At 32.6% G+C, this 16,989-nt stretch overlaps 1 protein-coding gene across 1 annotated transcript; it reads left to right on the forward strand.

The window, feature by feature from the left end:
• The first annotated feature begins 3,544 nt into the window (after positions 1–3,544).
• Positions 3,545–15,058, forward strand: LOC143069175 (uncharacterized). The gene is made up of 2 exons (XM_076243677.1): positions 3,545–3,576; positions 12,140–15,058. Exon 2 carries the CDS (start codon positions 12,143–12,145, stop codon positions 13,787–13,789), a length of 1,647 nt encoding a protein of 548 aa, XP_076099792.1. The 5' UTR covers positions 3,545–3,576; positions 12,140–12,142; the 3' UTR covers positions 13,790–15,058.
• The last annotated feature ends 1,931 nt before the right edge of the window (positions 15,059–16,989 follow it).

The raw sequence follows: 16,989 nt of genomic DNA on the forward strand, positions 1-16,989 counted from the left end.
CAATCATACCACATCTCCTTATTTTCATAGAGATTGAAGAAACAAGAACTACATTTTGTTAAGTTTCAAGATAAATAAATATTCCAACCTCTCAACTATTCTATATCTACAAAAGGTAAAGAGAAAAAGAATAATTCAAATTATTTTTCGGTACGTGTGCATAAATGTAATATTAGGTCAGAGTCTGGTTGCAACATTTCCAGGTTCCTTTCCCAAGTCCCTGCACAACCAGCTTTGGATTCTTTAGGCTTGTGTACGTTCGATTTCAAAGGTCAGACTATCAGGGACAGTGCACAGCAAATGTCAGAGGCTGCTTCTGCTTGTTCCTAGTTTGTTGGTATTGTCGTTGATAATCTAAGGTCCCGGTTCAAGAGTAGGGTGATGCATCTGTGTTAGGAGCCCTAACCAAGTTGTTTGACCCTTCTCTGTATTCTCAGTCAGACTCTGACAATTTTATCCTTTCTGATGTCTCTGGTACTATTTCGGGTTTCTTGTCTTCTTGCGGGGTAGATAGTGAATGAGATCAGACAGGAGCTGGTTAGTTTTGTTTCTTATGCTAAGGTTCAGGTAGCAAGGTCTGCTAAGGTCTATTTAGATGTTAGGGATTTGGGTTCAGTTAGCTCTCAGGTCACGTTCTACCTATCCATTGCAGTGGCTGCTGAAATACTACTTGTATCACCTTTCAGTAAGTTGACTGTGAGAGGGGCTTTTCCGTGATGAACCTGATCAAAACAGATATCAGGAACACATTAGCCCTCAGCAACCTGATCCTCATGCGTATAAGTTTACACAAAACTGATATGAAGAAGCATTCAACAAGTTGCCAGCAGTTTTAAAATCAAGAAGAATACTTATGTAATCTTGTTGCTGACGCACTAAGATGAACTCTGTGATGATAACTATGTATGATATGTATATTTTGTATGTATTTTATAAGAATATGTTTATATGAACTCACTATTTATTGAAAAGAAACCTGAAAGAATGTGGTGATATATATATGTTATGTATACATTGTCTATCATTTATAAATTAAAACATGTATATTGTAATGAACTGAACTGGCTATTGATAGAAAGTTTAAAAACATGTTTTCTTATTTCTTCAACACTGTTGTTATATAAATAAGAAGAGTGACAGTCGATCTTAGGAAAAAAAAACCACATATATAATAACAGGTTAATACATACATATCAAATATTTACTTAGGCTCAATGATGAATGCATCACAAGACATTACGATGATTTGGGTTTCAATTTAGTTTCAGGAAAAAAAGATTCTGGTTGGCCCTAAAATTGGCTTCAAATTTTCAAAACTTGCGAAAAAATATAGCAGCTGGCGATTTTTCTGGCTCCAACTTTTTTTAGCCCCTGAGTATACTAATTTAAGATTTCCAGAAAACCAGGAGTTATTTTTAGAGTACCTCTGTTCGAAGGTAAGTGTTTTTCTTAGAAGGCGTTAAATGTATGTAGACAATTGGCATATCAAAAGCTGATACAGGTACAATTTAGGATACAACTGGTTTCTATGAAGTTAAACTTAGTTGAAGAGATAGGGATTTTTAATTGGTAGTCTGACACCTACTTAGACACTCAATCATTGTGTTATTGTTCTATGATCACTTTTGTAATCTTGTTTTCTTTTTTCTTTGCTCATGAGGTTTGTCTATATACCATTTTAGTGTTTCTTTGATACTCATGACGTGGCTCTGTACTTATACATCCCGTCATAGTGTTATTGTGCTATTGTAAATTTGTGTATTCCTGTCTTTCGTTTTTCCTAATGTGCTTTATCTATATGCCTTTTTGTGCTTCTTTGTTTCATACTTGTTTGTTTTAAGTGATTAAGATTATGTACCCCTATTTTTGACCTATTGTACCAGTTTGTTTTGTTCACACATCGTTGTCAATATAATGGAATTTGATGCGAATGTCATACAAGAGAGGTTTAGCTAGCCATAAAATCAGGTTTAAGCCACCATTTTCTACATAAGAAGATGCCTGTACCAAGTCAGGAATATGACAGTTGTTATCCATTCGATTGATTTGTTTGAGCTTTTGATTTTGCCATTTGATTAGGGACTTTCCGTTTTGAATTTTCCTCGGAGTTCAGTAATTTTGTGAATTTACATTTTATATTTGAACTTTGGAGGAAAGTTGTCTCATTGACTATCATACCGTATCACATCTCTTTTTTATTAAACATGTATAGAATTCCTCATCGAAAAAATGTCAACTTAACCATAGTTTTTTGTAAACTCCCGACCATAGAAAATTGAAACTCCATAAAGACTTCAGATTTTCAATGTCACAGCTATTCCAACGTTATTTAAAACTGATAGTCCAATAAGCCCTAGGTATGAATTACACATGCAAGGACAGAGGTTTGAATAGTTTTACCAAATCATTATCTTTTGAACCCCGTACAATAAAAAATGGAATCCCTTTTTAACCTCAATTTTCCATTGTCCTAGCTATTAATACTACTTCATACATTATCATGATATAGAAATATTTGGTATGAATAAACTATGCTAGAAAAGATCGTAAAACATTTCAATATGCCATGATAATTTCCGCCCTATAGACCTAAAATTTTCAAATTATCATACCTATTCCATATGAAGTTATATGACTTCTATAAGTATTCAGTATGCACATGTTTTTCTTAGCTATTGTATTTTTAACCCCTTCCATGGAAAATAGAACCCCTCTAAAGCCATAAGATTTTGTTTCCAATTTGCATAGCTATTCAAACTAAGTATGTAGTAATAAGCTTTAATAATCAATTGATATGGATAAACATGTTAGAAAATGTAGTTTGACTGTTTTATTTTGTCAATGTATTTTGAACCCATACCATTGAAAATTGAACCTCTACCAATGCACATTTGACAATTAACAGTCGTATGAAGCAAATACATGTATATTATGCTCTTATGGTTTATATATTATGCACTATCTAAATACAAAACATAACTTATGTCCATTTATATGAATCAAATTTTAACCCTATATTCGATATAAAAATAAGTAGAATGAGTATAATTGACAATGAAAAAGCACTCAACAAGAGAAAAAATGACGAAAGGAAAATCGATTTAAAAGAATAAGTTGACAGATCTTTACCAAAAATAAACCTTACCTTAAAATATAAGAGCATACATTACAGGCACGTGAACACATTCTACCGCATCCACACAGCACGAGTAAAAAACCCTGCAGTAAATATAAAAATAACGTAGCATGATTGTCAATAAGAAAACTCTCAGCAAGAGACTAAAGGATAAATAGAAAATTGACATAATGGAATAAGTAGAAAGCTCTCTCACATATAAAGTATATGTAACTCTCACATCAAATTTCTGCACAAATTTAAATTCAGAGTCTGTAACATTGTTCAATAGTTGTATAAACACTTTTCGTGTGTTACCCTTAAGAAGCTTTTTAAATAATCTACGTTGTGCTCTTTGGAGTATTAGATCAGGTGATCTGAATGTTATCAGTACTGATCTGAATGTTATCAGTACTAATAAATCTTCCGGGTAGCCATATTTGAATTCGACATAAATTGAGGTATGTTGAACTTTTGAATTACCTTTTGTTCGTAGATATTAATAAAACTGGATGTAAAATAATGACAAACAGGCAAAAACGAACTTCCATTTCCATTGTCCTTCGTAAAAAATGCACTTAATAAACTGACATAGTATTAAAACAGCAAAGATAATGAATAAAAGAAATGGGCCATTTTGTACATATACCAAGCGGAAACTTTGTGAAAAGCATAATTGTTTATAGTCTCATTGCATTAAATAGAAAAAGATTACTTACTCGTTTTTCTATGATATGCTAGCGTTGTTTACAAAAAGTCCTAGACAACATTTAAATTACATAAAACCTCGTGCAGAGTCACTAAAGTCGAGTGCGCCTTAGAAGGTGTACTTGAATTGGCCCATCTTTATATTTGTTTTTAGGTTCGTGTGTACCCTTAAGGTTCATGTGGACCCTATGGCTAAAATGCCCGTATTTTCACCTCAAAATTTACTCTGAGTACAGACAAACCTGCGCATCTGTAAAAAATTTCAGGCATAGCATGCCCTAGATAAATAAATTTCAAATATCTATACTATTAAACGAGAAGACCTCATTTTGGGTGTCGCTTCTCTTCTTTCCACAATAAATTAATCAACACGCCTCTGTGTCCTATAGGTACAGTACATAGTCGCATTTGTCATCCATTCATATGATTATTCAGATTGAGTTATTTTGGGAGAAAAACGAGAAAAAGGGCATCCGGATATTGTCCCGTCATTGGACGAAATTTTAAGTCAGATTAGACTTCCGGTTTGCGTTTTTCTGTATACTTTGAACATACATATACTACAAATTTAACTTTATAAAGTGTATTTTAATTCTATCTGCTATCATTTTCAAGTTTATTATCCACGGCGGTCACAGAGTTTATCAAATAGAGAGTCTGTATACTATATCAATGACCACCATGGATCGATTAGTAAACTTAGAATTGAAAGTAAATAGACTTTATTTATATAGTCATTAAATCTTTTACAAAATTCATTGATTACAAAACAAAAAAGAAGATGTGGTATGATTGCCATGTCGTGACAACTCTCCACAAGAGACCAAAATGACACAGAAATTAACAACTATAGGTCACCATACGGCCTTCAACAACGAGCAAAGCCCATACCGCATACTCAGCTTTAAAAAGCCCCAAAATGACGATGTAAAACAATTCAAACGAGAAAACTAGCGGCCTTATTTGTGTACAAAAAATGAGCGAAAAACAAATATGTAACGCATAAACAAACGACAACCACTGAATTACAGGCTCCTTACTTAAATGTTCACAACATACTAAAGATATGTTCATATTGAAATTGATAGAAAACCAAAAATTAGGAATTTAGGAAATATAGGAGGAGGGATAAAAAAAAAATTTCTATCCCCAATAACCTCATGACTCATGATACGTTTGCTGAAATTCTCCAGTCATTCAATATTTTACAAAATTCTTCAAACAACACTTTACATACTTTAAACTACGATCTGAATGCCCGCGATTTCGCGGGTGTGTTCTAGTGTTTAATGATTTAGAAAAATAAAAACTTACCAGGATTTTGCCGTGCACTTTTTTTCATTCCTCCAGAAGGTGCCAAAATAAACTAAGTTGGGAAACAGGTTTGAGAACTTCCCCACAGGTAATAATTGAAGTGAGCTGTATTGCTTGACACGGACATGAGATGGACAATAGATACCTGACAATAATTGGTTATTTAAACTGTGTACCAGAGTGGACCATATCAAGGTAAACTCAACTGTTTGTTAATTTTACCATCTTCTGTAGGGACGAAAAAAAGTGTACGGCAAAATCCAGTTAAGTTATGAATTTTCTAAATCATACAATGCATTTGAATTCTATTTATCTAGGGCATGCTATGCCTTAAAACTTTTCCAGATGCACAGGTTTGCCTGTACTCATAGTAAATTTTGAGGTGAAAATACGGCCATTTTAGCCATAGGGTCCACATGAACCTTAAAATGGCTGTGTTTTTACCTCAAAATGTGTTTTTACCTCAAAATGTTGTCTGAGTACAGACAAACATGTGCATCTGGAAAAGTTTTAAGGCATAGCATGTTCTATATAAATAAAATTCCAATATGTGACGTGCTTCTTTCGCTTTATGAACAAACCCATGCTCTAAATCCAATAAAATGTGTTTCCACATGCGTATATTGACTACTTCAGCATAATGAATTTTATCAAATCACCATGCACTTAATAGATTTCCTTAACTTCAAAACACTTTTAAACTCTTAAATGGTGCACATGATGTTACTAATTCATTTATTATGACTGTAAAGTGTCCATTCCGAAATTGACATATTTGACAGATACGACAAACGTTCGTGTTGGCTGTTCAAACTCCTCCCTCTGAAAAATCAAAGTGACAGCCGCTTGATTCTTTACAAACAAAACAGGGAGGTTCGTGGAAGAGCCTAAACAAACGCTTTTACACTTATACTTATCGGACATAGAAATAACTTTAATTGTCCTATTCAGAATCGAAATAATTGATGCGTGATATACTTTATTGTAGTTTTAACATGGGTAAGCATTATATTCGTGTTATTTTAGCACATGGGTAAGCATTATATTCGTGTTATTTTAGTCCTCATTATCGCTCGGGCAAAAATAATCACGAATATAATGCCTACCCATGTTAAAACTACAAGAAAGTATAGCTTTCATTAATTATTTCTTAATTCAAATGCATTGTATGATTTAGAAAATTAATAACTTAAAAACTTAACTGGATTTTGCGGTGCACTTTTTTTCGTCCTTCTAGAAGATGATCATACCATTAACAAACAGTTGAGTTTCACTTGATATGGTCCACTCAGGTACATAGTTTAAATCACTAATTATTGTCAGGTATCTATTGTCCATCTATTGTCCATGTCAATTATAACAGCTCACTTTAATTATTACCTGTTGGGAAGTTCTCCAACCTTTTTCCGAACTTAGTTTATTTTGGCACCTTCTGGAGGAATGAAAAAAAGTGCAACGCAAAATCCTGTTAAGTTTTAATTTTTCTAAAACATAAAACATATTTGAAATAAACTTATCTAGGGCATGCTATGCCTTAGTATTTTCCAACTGCATAGATTTGTCTGTAAATTTTAAGATAAAATCAGCCATTTTAGGCAAAGGGTCCACATGAACCTTAAATGGGCACTAGCCGTCTAATTCATGATCATCGATTTTAATTGAATTCTAATATTTGATTTATAACAATGTAAAACATTTATCCAAACTTTTAAAAGTCTAAAATAAACAATTAACAGGGCACGCCAATACGTAGCGTCATTTCGTGTGTATTTTAGTCTAAACGCCATCTAATTAACTATCGAGATGACCTCCTCTAAAGTCATCCGATGACCATATAAGCGATGTAAACATAACTGAATAGATTCAGCAAACTCGTGCTGTTGGATTTTTCTATGTCTATTTAATTTCATATTATAGACGAAAAATAAATGCTAATCATCGTTTTTACCTGTATAAAATGATTTTTTTTGTGGATCGAATCAGTCAATCAAATGATTTACCTTAGTTTCACTTTCAATTTTTACATTCTTTTCCTTTGAATAACTTTACACATACAATTCACGTGTTATCCATCTCAAGCTGAGGGGTGTTAAATTGAAGTTCACATGAATACGGATTCAATGAGGTCGAATGATTCACTTGCAAGTGAATAATTCATAATCAATGATTTTTAAGCTTATTTTGACTGGCTGCTAAAAGCGATTTATTATTTCACTATTTGATTTCATTAATGACTGAGCAAAAAACAAATATATCAGATTTTTTATATATCTCGTAGCTAGTGCCCCTTTAACCCCACTTCAACTCTAAAACTGTGTCGGTTTTCCATTGTAATACTGTATTATTTTTTTCAATACAAAAAGTGGTAACATACCATTTGATCATTTAGTACTATAGTATCATTAAATTTGCACAAATATGTTGCATTACTATATATATATATATACTTATGATAATATAAGTGTAGTTATAGAGCTTAATTATAGAACTATTGTTATTATTTTTGTCGGCGTATAATCTGTCGTAAAGTTTATCAGTCAGCTTTTCCTTAAAAGAACGGCATAACCAGTTCATGACTACATTAGGTCATGTTCATTCATTCTAATGGTGACTTGTTTACAAATTATTTTTGTTTGCCAACCTGCTAGACTAGAAATGTCATCAAAGCAAAATGCACATTCTGATCAACAATTTTGAGTCTGTCTATACAACTAAAAAGGGTCATTTAATAAAATGTATACCGAGGCCAAATATTTTTAAATTATTCGAATTGAAAGAACGCAATTTTGACCTTTTTTTTTTTTTTTTTTTTTAACACTTGAATATAAATTTATTGCACTAAAGCTGTTAACAATGACCTTACCGCTACAGCTTTAACTGTAAGGTACCCTGAAATAGTTAGTATCTATAAGAACAGGGTTTCATATAGATAAGTATTTTTTCTTAAATTTTATATTAGTATATTACAATTAAATACAATGTTCAATAATAATGTAATACAATTCAGTACCCTGATCTGAAATAAATGATATATTTTCCTTCTATACATGTAATCAAATTAAATAACGCCCATTTAATACTCTTATCCGAAATTGAATGTTTGGTGTCAATTATCTCGTTTAAAAATTACATGATTTAAGAGTGTGTGACATCGATTTTCTTGATCGGAAGGTTTACCTTGTTTAAAGGTGAGAGAGAGCATGCTTTTTAATGTATGTATGTTGAATTAGGCTACTTTACTTCTTTTTTATTTGGATTTTAAACATTTTAGGTGAGTCTTTTCTTTATTTTTATTTATTTAGTTAAAGTGTTCAGGAAATATCTTCTTTAAGAGTGTTTTATTTTGGAGAAATTAAAGTTTGAAGCACTTGGACTGTAGTATATTCTTGTAGATTGTAGGATCTTAAGTATTCGTCCAGTTCAACTTTAAACAGATTGAATACATTAGTAGATTTATTTCTCTGATCGGATACATAGTATGATTTGTAGATAGCAAATCCTATAAGTGTCAGAATTATATTGAATCCGATATACTCATTATCTGTTATTTTGTAGCCTATTACAATGTCTTTTAAGTTAATGTTTTTGTTAAAATTCATTTGAGATAAGATTTTATTAATGATTTCCCAAAATTCTTTTAGAAATTTACATTCGATAAAAAAGTGTTGATACGTGTCTTTGAGTTGACAAAGTTGACAAAACGGACTAGTTACGATTTTCCATTTATAGAGATTATCTCTATTCGGTAAAATGCAAGTTATTAGTTTCCACCTAAACATTTTAAGTTTATTAAGTTTTAAATGTTGGTGTATAAACTTAAACATATATTTGGTAAAGTCATAATTTATTTCTAATTCATTTTTCCATTTATTTATGCCAATGTTTGGAGAAATTTTTTTTTGAACGAGCAATTGATACACGTTTTTGTTGCTTAAATTTTCAATTTTAATGTTTTCTTTGTTTATATTGATAAATAATCTGTTAAAATTTACTTTTGATTTGATGGATTCTTCTGTAGCTAAAATTTTTAGCCATGAGGTTGGAATTGAGTTTTTTACTTTTGAAATTTCTGCTATCCAATTTTTAGTGTTTCGCAGTTTTCTAAATATTTTATCTTGGGCAATTTTTCCATTATCGTCAATAATATCGTTAATGTAAATAAAATCACTGTGTATCCAGTTATGCATAATAAGCGGCTTGTTTTGAAATTTTATAAATTTATTACCCCAGATAACTTGCTTTCTTATTTCGGCAAAGTTTTTCAATTCTGTGATGTTCGTTTCATGAAATAAAATCCAACTTTTTATTATTTCTAAGTAAAATTCTGGAATGTCCTTAGTTATGTAATCTAGTTTTTTTAAAGTTTGGTTATTTAAATTCATTCTAAAAATGAGGAAATTAGAACCTAATTTACTTAAAAATAATTTTGGTATCAATGTCCAATTTTCTTGTTTTGCCTGTAGCAATCTAGAGACCCATCTTATTTGAAGAGAGGAGAAATAGCTTTTTATGTCGGTCATTTTAAGCCCTCCCTGGTTATAATCTGCTACCAAAGTATGTCTTTTAACTTTGTCTTTCTTATTGTTCCATATAAAACCAAAAATTTCTCTTTCTATATCAACTATTTTTGAGTTACTTAAAGCTGTAACATTTGCTAAAAAAGTAAATTGTGGTATAATGAGAGTTTTAACTATTAGAATTTTGCCTAAAATGGTTAAGTTTCTTTTTTTCCACGATGTTATCAGGTTTCGACTCTTTTCAAATCTTGTATCCCAATTTAATTTTTCACAATCTTTTTTATTAATGCCGAAATATATACCTAGCACTTTTACAGGTTTGTCCGTGAATTTAATTTCATCTACTTTATCTCTACAATGCTTTAGTTTACCAATCCAAATTCCTTCCGTTTTATTTTTGTTTAGTTGTAATCCAGAAAAAGTTCCAAAAATTTCGATTATATTTAATGCTGTTCGGATTTCTTCTTTAGATTTTAGGAATAGAGTTGTATCATCAGCCACTTGCGTGATTTTTAAGCAATGTGTTTTACTATCAATTTTTAATTCTATGCCTGTTATATTTTTGTTTTGCCTTAGTTGGTTAGCCATTATTTCTACTGACATTACGAAAAGTATAGAAGAGCACGGGCATCCCTGTCGGATACCTCTTAGGGGTCTAAAGGGGGCAAATATTTTTAAATTATTCGAATTGAAAGAACGCAATTTTGACCTAATGGTTTAATAAAGTAACTTTTCATAGTGTCTTGTAGATTTCTACGCATGTATGCTATGTGCCCTCCTGGGCCCTAATTTGGTGAATACAAATATTCTATTCTGTTCTGTAGACGAAATATGTGCATATACACATATTTATGAGTCTGGTATCTTTGATGATTTTTGTCGAGCCTGCAACTTTTGTTGCAGAAAGCTCGACATAGGGATAGTGATCCGGCGGCGACGACTACGATGGCGTTAGCTAACTTCTTAATAGTTATCAAAAGTACCAGGATTACAATTTTATACGCCAGACGCGCGTTTCGTCTACATAAGACTCATCAGTGACGCTCAGATCGAAATAGTTAAAAAGCCAAATAAATACAAAGTTGAAGAGCATTGAGGATCCAAAATTCCAAAAAGTTGTGCCAAATACGGCTAAGGTAATCTACTCCTGGGGTAAGAAAATCCTTAGTTTTTCGAAAAATTCAAAGTTTTGTAAACAGAAAATTTATAAAAATGACCATATAATTGATATTCATGTCAACACCGAAGTGCTGACTACTGGGCTGGTGATACCCTCGGGGACGAAACGTCCACCAGCAGTGGTAAAAGCTTTATATTTTAGAAGGTGGAAAACCTGGATGCCTCATACTTTGTATTTAGATGCCTCATGTTACGAACTTTCCGTCAGATTTTTTTTTGTAAATTCTCTCTTGTTATAAGTAATAAGATAACTATATTTGGTATGTGCGTAACTTGCAAGGTCCTCATGCCCGTCAGACAGTTTTCACTTGACCTCGACCTCATTTCATGGATCAGTGAACAAGGTTAAGTTTTGGTGGTCGTCCATATCTCAGATACTATAAGCAATAGGTCTAGTATATTCGATGTATAGACTGACTGTAAGGTGTACATGTCCAACTGGCAGGTGTCATTTGACCTTGACCTCATTTTCATGGTTCAGTGGTAATAGTTAAGTTTTTGTGTTTCGGTCTGTTTTTTCTTATACTATATGCAATAGGTCTACTATATTTTGTGTATGGATTGATTGTAAGGTGTACATGTCTAGCTTACATGTATCATCTTACCTTGACCTTATTTTCATGGTTATCAGTGGTCAAAGTTAAGTTTTTGAGTTTTGGTCTATTTTCCTAATACTATATGCAATAGGTCATCTATATTTGGTGTCTGGAAATATTTTATGATTTTAATGTCAGTTTCACAGATTTTATTTGACCTTGACCTCACTTTCACGGTTCATTGCTAAATGTTAAGTATTTGTGTTTTGGTCTGTTTCTCTTAATTTATAAGCAATAGGTCAACTATATTTGTTGTATTGAAGAATTGGTAGCTGTACATATCTGCCTGGCATGGTTCATCTGACCTTGACCTCATTTTCATGGTTTATTGATCAATGTTTAGTTTTCTTGGTTAACGTTGAGTTTATGTGACAGTTGTAATAAAGCTTTTATAATCAGAACTATCAGCATGTATTGATATCAATAAGTAGTAAAGAAGACGAGACATTTCAGCGTGTGCACTCTTGTTTTTTCTTTAGAAATTCCTTTCAATTGACAATCAGGGCGGTCATTAACATAAATTAAATCGTCATCAACTACTGATAGAACGTTTTTGCTGAAACCAAGATAAAAACATCTGCTAAAGCATACTCTTGCCAATTTGAATCAAAACTTCCTGGGAAAATATTTATAAAGTCCAAATGCCAGGGATGTGTAAGCACGTTATTGATAAAAATACAACTAAAAGTGGTTTTTTTTGTTTGTTCCAGATCATGGAAAATTCCCAATGCGAGCCATGTAAAGCACGCGACAATAACAACAAGCCGACGCATTGGTGTGTCATTTGTGAAGAAGCGTTATGTTTACAATGCGCAGAACACCATCGCGTTCAGAAAATGTCCCGCCGTCACGAACTTTTAGATATCAACATAAAGCCTACACATATAAATATCTCGGACCAACGCTGTTCAAAACACGATAACTTGTCGTTTGAGTACTTTTGTGTCGACCATGAAAGTCTTTGTTGCAAGGAATGTCAAGTAGAATCACACCGTTCCTGTCATAAAATAATGTCAGTTGACATAGCATCTAAAGGCATAAAAAGTTCTCAGTCATTTATAGATGCTGTCGAACTCATAGAACAGGTTTTAATGACAACACCTACCATTATAGAGAACAGGCACACCTTGATTGAAAGCATTGAAACTGAAGCAAATTTTGTTAAAGATGAAGTTAGGAAAGTGAAAGAAGAAGCAATAACTCACATTGAATATCTGGCGAAATTACTTTTTGAGGATCTGAAACTTAAAAAAGACAAAATAGTAACAAATGCAAAGGGACAGATCGATGAATTAGAAGATATTAAAAGAATGACGAAAGAAAAAAAGGACACGTTTGATATAGTTGAAAAACATGGATCTGAAAAACAAGCATTTCTTGCTGTTCATGTCCACAAAACTGTTCTGGACGAACTTGAAGAAAGAATTAGTGCAATAACAGAGAGGACAACGTATTCTTCAATTAAATTGAATCCAAATTTACTGAAGAAAAGCATAACGTCTATTGGAACCATTGAAATAAAGGAATTACCCACTGCAACTGAATTTGTCAAAAGAAAAAAGCGCCAGTCACAAATTCCAATTGCACAACGGCAAAATTTACCGTCTTTTATTCTAAAGAATGCCATAACAGGAACTGGCGTTGTTGGAGGGTTAGCAGTTAGTGATAAAGACGAACTCTGTATTTCGTCTACACTTTTTTTTTTTCACAGAAAAATACTGGTGTATGACAATGATGAAAAATTGAAGTATGAAATGATTCTCAGCTTTCCTCCAGGGCAAATTGCTATATTTCCATGCCAAAACAAAGGAATAATAACAACGTCAACAATAGATCTCAATATCTTTCAATTTGTAGATTTTCAAACATATAAAGTGTTAAACGAAATTTCGATTGAGGGATGCCAAGGAGGAGGTATTGCTGCTTCACATGAAAACATCTGTATTGGCACAAAAGGAGCAATAAAAGTTCTGGATCACAATGGCAGATATATTCGATCTATCAAAATGAATAATGATAAACTAACACCAAGGTACATTGTATTAGATAAAAGTGGAAACATCTATCACAGTGACAGTGAAGTCGTTTGTTATACAAGAATCGACGGTGAAAATCTGTTCACATATAAACCACAAGACAACAAAAGGCTCAATGGAGTAGCGATAGATAATCAAGGTTATGTGTACGTCGTTGTCCGAAATCAAAGTGTGTGTAGACTAAATCCGGATGGAACGTTCAGTGACTTAGTGGTGGTGAATGAAGATTCAAAACGACCCTTTAAGGATATCTGTTTTAACAAAGACTGTACAAAATTGTACCTATCATACGAAGAAGGTGTTTTGGTTTATACTCGACAATAGGACAAAACTACAAACTGTTCTATGGTCGGGTTGTCGTCTCTTTGACACATTCCCCATTTCCATTCTCAATTTGATATCTATAAATCATTCCGGGGTTCTGAGTCAGATATCAGCTTGTTGCGTATATCGCGAACATGTGTATTTAGTTTTTCAACGCTATCAATCAAATTATTATTTTTCAGAATTTAACACTAAGGAATGGAAAAAATCTGGATACAGAAATTTTTTTGGTCAATTGCTTGACCAGATTATTATTTTCATCAAATTGGGGATAGTATATATTTTTTTAGGAAAAAACCATCCCCCCATTGAAGTTAAATTTAAATTAACCGTAATGTTTTTATGAGGAAAATTCCGAAAAATATTTTGCCCATTGGCAATTAAAAGTTTACACAAAACTCTAGCTTCCAGAAACCTGTAATGTAGTCTTTATATAAGAAATTGTCCTCAATGTACATTTTGAAGCACATCTTTTCAGTTTAATGTTGTTTTTTATGCCCCATTTATGGGCAATATGTTTTCGGTCTGTGTTCGTCCTTCCATTCGTTTGTTCGTCCCGCTTCGGGTCAAGTTTTTGGTCAAGGTAGTTTTTGATGAAGTTGAAGGATCTTTCTTATTTTAATGCCAAATCAGAGATTTTCTCCCATTTTCACGGTTCATTGAACATAGAAAATGATACTAGTGCTGATTGGACACCCGTGTACTATAAATACATTCTTGTTTTCTCTTGAGATTTTGGTGTTTCTTTTTCTTTTGTCACAATTTCCGAATTATGTGCACCAGGAACGAAGTCTCTTCATTTTCCCTTGAACAATTAGCAAAAAAGTCGTCGGTATTGCAAGGATCGCACAAAGTTCAAATATGACCAAATCGTATTTAGCAATCATTATGGTTTGTATTTTGTGAAGAAATGCAAATCTTAATTCCTTATCACGAGGGGAAGAGGAGGAAGATTCTTCTCGAATAACAAAATTATATAGGACTCCAAGGATCCCGAAAAACTAATCATTAATTCCCGAGACCTGTTCAAAGTAATCCGGAATTACAATGAAAATAAAGGTCCAATCCCGACGTTCAGAAAAAGGGACTTTCGTCGCTCTAATCACATTCTTGTTTTGCTTTGAAATGCATGATCTCGTTATTTTAACACACGCTAATGACAAATGTGTATTACAACTGAGAATATTCGGAAAAGATAAAATGTCTATATTATTAAAAAAAAACTCATAACAAATTAAATCGATGTAATTTTTTTTATAGTATACAAATGTGGACACAAATCAGTGTGGATATTATGTTTCGATGTTTGATAGTGTTTCAACTTTGCTAAAATGGGGTTCTATATATTGTAATGATCTACAAACTGACCCCCCCCTTTTTTATTACAAGAGGTTGTGTAAGTTACTAACTTTGCACATTACTTATACCAACGTAACATATGTTACAGTTAATGGTATAGTTTCATTTACATAAATATTTGGTATATGAGATTGGTAAATGTAAGCACATGTGGAGGAGTCAACATACATTTTGTGTACGAAGTGGGACGTCTGGTTTTAGAGGATTTCTTTCGTTTAAACACATGACAGCTGTTTCAGAGGTTATACGTCGGTCGGACTTCTTCTGGTCTTACTTTTAGTATGCCAACATTTCATTTTTATTTCAAATTGTTGTATAATCGGTCAATGTTTACAAACTCCTGATGTACTACATTCCATAGAGGATGTGTATTCGAAAGTTGACTTTGCGCATGTGCGTACTTCGATGAAAATAGGATGAAAATAGAAGGAAACTTTCAGAGGCTCGATATGGGTAAATTTATCCTGATTCTATATTTGGTAATAGTTTTCAATGAAATAAAGTTTATTTGAGGTTTATTTAACGAAAGCTGTATTATATTGGTAGTAAAAAGAAGTAACACGGTGTTGGGATGAAAATACGAGATTCTTATTGTTACCTAAGAGACGGCGAATTTCGCGCCACTCTTAGCTGTAACTATGGGGACACCATAGGAACAGCTAAATTTTAGCAATTGCTATAGCTACATAGCATCGTCATATAAAAACAAGAGCGTTTGGCTTATTCGGGGTTCTGGGATTCGACAATCAAAGAGGATAGGACATAAGGAAAAAAATACAGAATTCACAAAAAGAAAAGGTACAGAGAAAATTTATTTTATTTAATGACTTTGTTATAAAAACATATATATATTTTATAGCTTATTTAAGCTTTAAAATTACTTTACTGAGGTGATTCTCACAAATTATTACAAATTTCAAGAAGAAACAAGCTATTCAGGACGAACATATAAATTTATACTTCAACATTAAAGTGGCTGAAGTGAGTTCTAGTCGGACATAATTCCGAAAAGAGAACATTTGCGTACATTTATTTATTCATATACGGGGTTAATCTCGATATATTGATTTGATATAAGGCTCGAATATTTGGTACAAGGCTCGAATATTTGGTACAAGGCAGACTAACCCGTTTAAAAAGATTAGCTCATGAAGTCAAAGTAAAGAAAAAGACAACTAAAGAACAAATTAACTTTATTGTAACGTTTGAAATCCTGTCATAAAAATAGCATCAGAAGTCAAATAAATCATATATTGTATACATGTATTACATTATTTCTCGATTTGATTAACGTAATTTTCCCAATCCCATGAACCACATCCTTATTTTATTAGTAGAGTTAAATGTGTCACGTACACGCTACCCAAACCCGTGACAATATATTAAACTGTTGCACAATCAATGTCAATGACAGCTAACCTCAGCAAAACACTAAGCATTAGCAGTTAGAGTATTGCTTATTTATTACTTTGTGTTAATGGTCAAGACTTTCGTGGAGGAGAGAATAATTGCATTAATTACCTAATGAATAACATGATGAAATATGTTCTAAATCTTAGATTTTGGATACATTTATAGCTAGGAGAGGAACACATTAAGTTCATTTCTTCATGATGTGATTTTGTATATGGGAGATGGTATCCGAGAAGATGTATGCCTGGTTTTTTTTTTAAATTAATTTGTTTTAATTTTAATGTGCGTATTGTTATGCGTTTACTTTTCTACATTGGCTAGAGGTATAGGGGAAGGGTTGAGATCTCATAAACATGTTTAACCCCGCCGCAATTTTGTGCCTGTCCCAAGTCAGGAGCCTCTGGCCTTTGTTAGTCTTGTATGATTTT

Source organism: Mytilus galloprovincialis, chromosome 3, assembly GCF_965363235.1.
Source record: "Mytilus galloprovincialis chromosome 3, xbMytGall1.hap1.1, whole genome shotgun sequence".
NCBI lineage: Eukaryota > Metazoa > Mollusca > Bivalvia > Mytilida > Mytilidae > Mytilus > Mytilus galloprovincialis.

Bases quoted from the DNA above. Each gene is read 5' to 3' on its own strand.
- LOC143069175 (XM_076243677.1), top strand. From the start codon at position 12,143: ATGGAAAATTCCCAATGCGAGCCATGTAAAGCACGCGACAATAACAAC.